Source organism: Mixophyes fleayi, chromosome 7, assembly GCF_038048845.1.
Source record: "Mixophyes fleayi isolate aMixFle1 chromosome 7, aMixFle1.hap1, whole genome shotgun sequence".
Classification (NCBI taxonomy): domain Eukaryota; kingdom Metazoa; phylum Chordata; class Amphibia; order Anura; family Limnodynastidae; genus Mixophyes; species Mixophyes fleayi.
The window spans coordinates 12,043,311-12,051,900 of NC_134408.1; the positions used below are offsets into that span (position 1 = coordinate 12,043,311).

The 8,590-nt window shown below is 41.9% G+C and overlaps 1 protein-coding gene across 1 annotated transcript in view; it reads left to right on the plus strand.

Moving 5' to 3' along the window:
* Positions 1-8,253, plus strand: part of LOC142098455 (uncharacterized) — a 584,882-nt gene extending 576,629 nt beyond the window's left edge. Inside the window, exons 16-17 of the mRNA XM_075181300.1 lie at positions 7,858-8,148; positions 8,237-8,253. Of these exons, the coding sequence (XP_075037401.1) occupies positions 7,858-8,148; positions 8,237-8,253 (308 nt within the window). The remainder of the gene's footprint in view (positions 1-7,857; positions 8,149-8,236) is intronic.
* The last annotated feature ends 337 nt before the right edge of the window (positions 8,254-8,590 follow it).

Sequence of the window (8,590 nt, forward strand, 5' to 3'; positions counted from 1 at the left end):
GAACGTAGTTTGACTTTGAAATAGCAGTACCTAGTATTTTTTGGTACAGCAGCAACAGTGAACGTAGTTTGACTTTGAAATAGCAGTACCTAGTATTTTTTGGTACAGCAGCAACAGTGAACGTAGTTTGACTTTGAGATAGCAGTACCTATTTTTTGGTACAGCAGCAACAGTGAACATAGTTTATATAACCTATATAACGTATTTTTATATATTGCAGTACTAATATTTCTTGACTGCAGGAACAGTGAACCTATTCATATATTGCAGTAGAAATTTTTATAGACTTTTTTTATAATTTTTTTATATATTTTTTTATTATTTTTGTATAAGTTTTTTATCATTTTTTTATATTTTTTTAAATATTTTTCTATAAGTTTTTTATCATTTTTTTTATTTATTTATAACTTTTAAATAATTTTTAAATAACAATGCCCTTAGCAGAGGACACAGGCAGCACCACTGGACTCAGCAGGACAGAGCACAGGACACAGCACCACTGGACTCAGCAGGACAGAGCACTGGACAAAGCACCACTAAACTGATCAGCAGTACAGAGCACAGGATCTCAAAGTAAAACATGAAAAGGACAGGGGCTCCCTAACTACAACCTCCCTCATGAGTGATCACAGCGAGAATGAAGATGGCGGCCGCGAGTGGTGAATTTATGACATCCGAGCCTCGCGAGATCCGACGCGAGACTTGAATGTCATAGCTTCGGTTTGGCTCAGTTTGGCGCCCGGAAGTTCCCGAACAGTGCTCGGATCCCGTCGGATCCACATTGTTCGAGTGGGCTTGGATTAGCGGAATCCGAGCCCACTCATCCTTAGTTTTGGATTTGTTTGGTTTTGTTTTGCAATTTTTTAAAAAAATTACATTTATTGGTGCTAAAATAACATAATTTAGGTATTATTTTGTAGCTACATTATTATTATTAACCTCAGTAACACTAATTTCCAGTCATTTTTTATTCAATTTTGACCACCTCCTATGTCACAATAAAATTTTCATACACTTGAAAAGAAAAATTGCTGCAGTTGTTGCCAGTGATAACAAAAAGGCCATTGTCATGCCTGGGCATAAGACCAAAAATCCACCTCTTAAGTGTGGAATTAATTTTACACAAATCCTGGCAAGAGTTGTCTATCCATTTGCAGCAATTTTAAAGCCACACTCAGTAGAGGTAGGGACCTTAACCATCTGGGATCCTCATCCATGTTTCGTCATTTTTCAGCGAGTTCTTGGAAAACTGTTGGGAAAATCAGAAACTTAGGTAAAAAAAAATAACAGCAAGCAGTCCAGCATAATCTACCTCCCTTCTCCCTACATCCCAGCACCTGCAATCTCCCCCCCCCCCCCCGCCAACACCTTCATAATCAATATGAACCAACAATTGGCAGTTAAACAATCCTTTGCAAGAGGAAGCAAGAATGAAACCAGATCACAGACGCCCTGGGTACTATGCTAGTGTTAGATCTGCGTCCAATGTCCACTATTAATACAGTTGGTTTAAGACATTTAATTGAGGTGTTCTGTCCCTGTTAACAAATGTCATCACTATACCATTTTACTAGAAAAAGCTAATTCTCTCCTGTACCTGAAAGTTCCTAAAAATTTAATTATTGGGCGGCAAAATGGCATTCTACCCACTGTACACTTAACCACAGATATGTGTACAAGCGGAACTGGCCAAACTAAAGATTATATGACTGTGAAAGCCCACTGGGTTGGTCATTTGCCTTCCCCAGCATGGACAGCAGCAGCATGTACCCAGGTACGTCACATTTTTGAGAAGTAGGCTACTCTGTGTATCAGCGGCGTCAGTAGGAGGCATATAGCTGACAAACTGTTTCAAAAACGAAGGGATGTCATTGAAAGATGGCTAATCCTGCTTGGACTCTCCTGAGGATATGTCATTTCTGATTACGACCCCAATATTGGTCAAGCATTACAGCGGGGTTGAATTCCATCACATTTCCTGTTTTGCACACACTATCAACTTGGTGTTACAGAACTTTTTAAAAATGACATGCAGGAGATGCTGTTTGTCTCCAGAAACATTTAGGGTCAATATCTGGTTTCTGCAACAACATGTAGGAGAATGCAGCAGCTGCAAGAAGACTAGCATTTGAGGGGAATATACGTTAGTCCAGCGATGTAGTTACCTGTGAAGAAAGTGCAGACACGGTTAGCTTGAGTCAAGTGATTGCCTTAATAATACATTTTGAAAAGGTGCTACAGAAAATGATAGTGTGAAATAAAACAAAGTTAATGTGCTAACTATATTTTAATAGTAGATTAAATACTTAATTTTCTTTGCAAGGATCCCATACTTATCAACATCTTGTTTGGACGTCTTCTCCTTCAGTTTCTCTGGCAACTGCTTGTTGTAAAAAAAATTGCTTTCTCAAGACACCCAGTGGTGATGCAGATGAGTCCGCACAACATTTTGATATTTGCTCTGCTGTAAAAGAATTTCCCAAAAATTGTGACAGCTCTGCCCTAAAATCAACTAGTCATTCCCTTTGGAAGGCCATTATCGGCAATTACATCATACTACACAGACTTCTATGATGGTGGGATGAATTAGTATTGTTTGAGGAAGATTATCACTAAACCCTGCCACCTCTTCTGTTTCACAGTGAGCTATGGTACGATAAAATGTAACTGCAGATTTAGACCAAGACTGTGAGCCCTATTATTTCTATTTGAGAAATTACAATTAGCAATGGAGCAATTAAGCTCTTCTCTTAGGTGTTACCTATATAACGCAGCACAATTTGCCTGCAAATTCTACAGACAAGCCTGCTTGTCTTCCTCTTCATCAATGACTCTTAGCAATTGAGCACTCGTCTTTGGGTGTATATTACATGCAAACATTTTTAGTGAAAATTAGGAAAATACAGTTTAATCCCTGATAGGCCCTCTACCATCCTTTGCATGTTAATATTAGGATTGGAGTTATGGTCAAGGTCACACATTCTTTTGACAAATCCTTCAAACCAGCCCAGATGTCAAACTGTTGTGGTCTGCCACCTGCGTCATCCCTGCTTGTGTTTGGAAAGTGCAAATTGGTGCCAGAACCTCACGTGCCAGAACTGCTGCCACTGGTGCCACACTGCTGCCTCTGGTGCAGGACTTACACAATAAACCGCATCATCATCAGCGCCCTCGTCGGATACCCAAATCTCCCCCACATCCTCTTCTAAAGACAAAGTGTCATCATCACTTGGTGCATCACCGGCTACACTCAGGCTGCTCAGGCACACATCAGCAGAACTGCTGAAAGGGCCCCTCTTTATGGGTACACTAACAGAATGCTCACGATTAGACATCCCACTGTTGGATGGACTCTCCACAGGGATTGGTGTCATTTCTGATTCAGAGCAAAAATTATCTTCTAATGCCTTACTGTTATCTTGCAGCTCGGCTTTGAAGCGTAACAGTAGTTGTGCACCAATTGTAGGCTCGGTAACATTTTGGGATCTGCCAAAGGTGAAGGCCTCATTCTCTCTTTGCCACTGCATGTGTAGAATGGCATGTTGGCCATTTTTTTTTTATCGGCACTTAACTTTTGCTCAGTAACACTTCTTTTTCGCTTCAACACAGTAAAAAAAAAATTTGTTTTGGTTTTTTGGATTGATTTCGAAACACTGTGTAGTTTGACATCGCCTTGCCCAGATGACGTACTGGGAACACTAACATCAGGACTGGTGACAGAACCTGGTTGCTCATTCTGATCATATGTGGACTGCTTTGAATCTATCCTGAGCCCAAAGCACTTATAGTGCTAAAAATTATTTGGTAAGATACTGCTGACAGATAGTAATTTTGATAACCAGAAATATTTATGCACAATTATGGGGGACACCCCAAAAGCACTGGGGAGTGCTAAAAATTATTTGGTAGATACTGCTGACAGATAGTAATTTTGACAGCCAGAAATATTTGTGCACAATTATGGTGGACACCCCAAAAGCACTGGGGAGTGCTAAAAATTATTTGGTAGATACTGCTGACAGATAGTAATTTTGACAGCCAGAAATAATTATGCACAATTATGGGGTACACCCCAAAAGCACTGTGGAGTGCGAAAAATTATTTGGTAGATACTGCTGACAGATAGTAATTTTAACAACCAGAAAAATGTATGCACAATTATGGGGGACACCCCAAAAGCACTGGGGAGTGATAAAACGTATTTGGTAGATACTGCTGACAGATAGTAATTTTGACAGCCAGAAATATTTATGCACAATTATGGGGGACACCCAAAAGCACTGGGGAGTGCCAAATATTGAAAAGAAAAAAAAATCCTCTATCCTCCTCTCTTCTCTAGCAATTTTTGGTAGCTCAATTCGAATAAGAATATTGTATTCTCTGCCCCTGCTCTAATCAGCCTGTGACTACACCCTGCTCTCTCCCTCTGTCAAATGGCGATGGATTGCTGTGGAGGCGTGTATTTATAATCTTCAAGTATCGCGAGAACCGAGCCCCAAGATCCGACGACGTCACGATGACGTTCGGCCTCGATTTGGATTCTGAGCGGGCGGGAGAGTACCGAGCTACTTGGCTCGGTACTCAGATAGGCGATATTCGGATGGATTCGGTTCTCAGGGAACCGGACCCGCCCATCTCTAATTATAATGCTATTGTATTATACTCAGTGTATGATAATGATATTGTATTATACTCAGTGTATGATAACAGTATTATTTTATACTCAGTGTAGGATAATGATATTGTTTTATACTCAGTGTGTGATAATGATATCATATTATACTCAGTGTATGATAATCATATTGTATTATACTCAGTGTATGATAATGATATTGTATTATACTCAGTGTATGATAATCATATTGTATTATACTCAGTGTATGATAACAATATTATTTTATACTCAGTGTAGGATAATGATATTGTATTATACTCAGTGTATGATAATGATACTGTATTATACTCAGTGTACAGTGTCGGACTGGCCCGCCGGGGGACCGGTCTATCCCCCGGTAGGCCCCAACCCTGATCGCTCCCCCTTCGTTGGTGGGGGAGCGAGTAACTGAAGAAAAAAAAAACAAAAAAAAACTTGCGTGTCTGCGGCGCTGGCTCCGTGCGCACTGAATGCCGGGCGTGACGTCATCACGCCCGACATTCAGTGAGGAGCGCCGCAGACAGAAGACAGAAGACAGAAGAGAATAAAGAATCAGATAGAAAAGGTAAGTGAGGGAATGGAAGAAAGAAGAGAGCATGAAGGCAGAGCGTGAAGGCAGAGCGTGAAGGGAGAGCGTGAAGGGAGAGCATGAAGGGGGAGCATGATGGCAGAGCATGAAGGGGGAGCATGATGGCAGAGCATGAAGGGGGAGCATGAAGGGGGAGCATGATGGCAGAGCATGAAGGGGGAGCATGATGGCAGAGCATGAAGGGGGAGCATGAAGGCAGAGCATGAAGGGGGAGCATGAAGGCAGAGTGGAGGGGGAGCATGATGGCAGAGTATGAAGGCAGAATGAAGGGGGAGCATGAAGGCAGAGCATGAAGACAGAGTGGAGGGGTAGCATGAAGGGGGAGCATGAAGGGGGAGCATGAAGGGGGAGCATGAAGGCAGAGTATGATGGCAGAGTGGAGGGGGAGCATGAAGGCAGAGCATGAAGGCAGAGTGGAGGGGGAGCATGATGGCAGAGCATGAAGGGGGAGCATGATGTGAGAGCATGATGGCAGAGTGAAGGGGGAGCATGAAGGCAGAGTGGAGGGGGAGCATGATGGCAGAGCATGAAGGGGGAGCATGATGGGAGAGCATGAAGGCAGAGTGAAGGGGGAGCATGATGGCAGAGTGGAGGGGGAGCGTGAAGGGGGAGCATGAAGGGGGAGCATGATGGCAGAGTGAAGGGGGAGCATGATGGCAGAGTGGAGGGGGAGCATGATGGCAGAGTGGAGGGGGAGCATGATGGCAGAGTGGAGGGGGAGCATGATGGCAGAGTGGAGGGGGAGCATGATGGCAGAGTGGAGGGGGAGCATGAAGGCAGAGTGGAGGGGGAGCATGATGGCAGAGCATGAAGGGGGAGCATGATGGGAGAGCATGAAGGCAGAGTGAAGGGGGAGCATGATGGCAGAGTTAAGGGGGGCCAGGAGAAGGGGGAAACAAAAGCAGCATGACACAGGGTGATGAAGGGGGGGCAAAAACAGCATGGAGGGCGCAGTCTGATCATAAGGAGGCCCAGCATGGTGATTAAGGGGCACAGTAATGTGTGTGTGATGGCACAGCGGGCTTGTGGCAATGTAAAGTGTGTGTGGTAGGTGGTAGCTAAATAATGGGTGCTATTTTCTTTGTAGGGTGAAGGTGGGGCAATTTAATTTAAGATGGGGTGGTTTGGGGGCTTTTAATTAAATGTGAATATGAATTATTTAATGGCAGTGACGGTTGCGGGAAATAGGTATATTTATTATACGTATTATACATAAATGCGATTTATTGCAGGGGCTGTCTGGGGGGAGGGAAATAGGTTTATTAAATGGGAATACTATAACTTTAATGTTGGGGCTGGAGGAAGGCCTAAGTATTAATTGTTGGTCCTATTGATTTAATGCCAGGGCTGGTTGGAATCTTCTAAATGTACCCATTATTTTTTCCAAATAGGGCCCTCAACATTCCAAGATCCAGACAAGCAGCAACTAAAGAAACCAGCAGCTGCAGGTGGTAAAAGTGACAACAACAGGTAGGACAGTCTGTCAAAAATTCTGAGTCTAGTGCAGGCTTGGCTAACCTGTGGCACTCCAGGTGTTGTGAAACTACAAGTCTCAGCACACCCTTCCAGCAATAAGCTGCTATATATTGGCAAAGCATGCTGGGGCTTGTAGTTTCACAACACCTGGAGTGCCACAGGTTAGCCAAGCCTGGTCTAGTGGGACAATCCCGATTTATGGTGACTGTTCTGTCCAATCTAAGGGGCAGGTCAGACTGTGTACTCTTTATACACACACTGCATTCTTTATATACTACACTATGGTGCTAGCTGTCCTTCGTGGGCTGACCACTCCCCCTCTAGCGTCTAGTCTCGCCTCTATGATGACTGGCCACACCCCCTCTGGTGGGCCCCTAGCATTGCAGTTCCCCGGTGGGCCCTTCATGCCCCAGTCCGACACTGTCAGTGTATGATAATGATATTGTATTATACTCAGTGTATGATAATGATATTGTATTATACTCAGTGTATGATAACAATATTATTTTATACTCAGTGTAGGATAATGATATTGTTTTATACTCAGTGTGTGATAATGATATCATATTATACTCAGTGTATGATAATCATATTGTATTATACTCAGTGTATGATAATGATATTGTATTATACTCAGTGTATGATAATCATATTGTATTATACTCAGTGTATGATAACAATATTATTTTATACTCAGTGTAGGATAATGATATTGTTTTATACTCAGTGTATGATAATGATATTATATTATACTCAGTGTATGATAATGATATCATATTATACTCAGTGTATGATAATCATATTGTATTATACTCAGTGTAGGATAATGATATTATATTATACTCAGTGTATGATAATGATATTATATTATACTCAGTGTGTGATAATGATATTGTATTATACTCAGTGTATGATAATCATATTGTATTATACTCAGTGTAGGATAATGATATTGTTTTATACTCAGTGTATGATAATGATATTATATTATACTCAGTGTATGATAATGATATTGTTTTATACTCAGTGTATGATAATGATATTATATTATACTCAGTGTATGATAATGATATTATATTATGCTCAGTGTATGATAATGATATTATATAATAATCAGTGTTCTCCTATTCATGTCTAGTGGCCCCGGAGGTGATAGAACCTGTGAGATTCTCCATCTGTTCCTCAGGGGAGGTGCTGTGTTCTCTGAGTCTGAAGAGGTTCTACCCTCGTAGTATTACAGTTAAATGGACCAGTGGAGAACAACGTAACACAATAACATCAGAAAACAAAATAACTGAATCTGAAGGTGGGAAAACATTTGATATTATAAGTCAGTGCAGACTTCCCCAGGATTTCAAGGTACCTGTATATGTGACGTGGGAGCATGAATCTCTACCACAGCCTCAACGCACAATGCTGACCACAGCAGGTAACAATGTATAAATACACTATACAATGTGATCTCTTTAAACTATAATTTCAATAAAGGAGATGTTCATGTCAACTCCATTCCCTAGAAAGTGCCCCAAAGTGAAACAGTTAGGTGGGAGATCCTTGCCTGGACCCCCACATCAATGTTATCACTGGTGCCCACTGCAGACATGGGATGAATAATACTGGAGGACTCAATATTCCCAGCTAGAGGATTCCAGCTATGGGCAAACAAGAAAGTTACATTGGGGGAGGGATGTAGTGAATACAGAACCTGATCAGATACAATGTAACCTATTCTCTTATGTGCAGCGTTCACCACAGCTCTATCCTGGTGCAGGATTCCATGTCTGTCTGGTGTCCTCCAGCAACATTACAGTAACTGTAGGGTTGGTGCACATTACAGGGGGAGAACCACTTTATTTTGCAGGCTTTCCTTA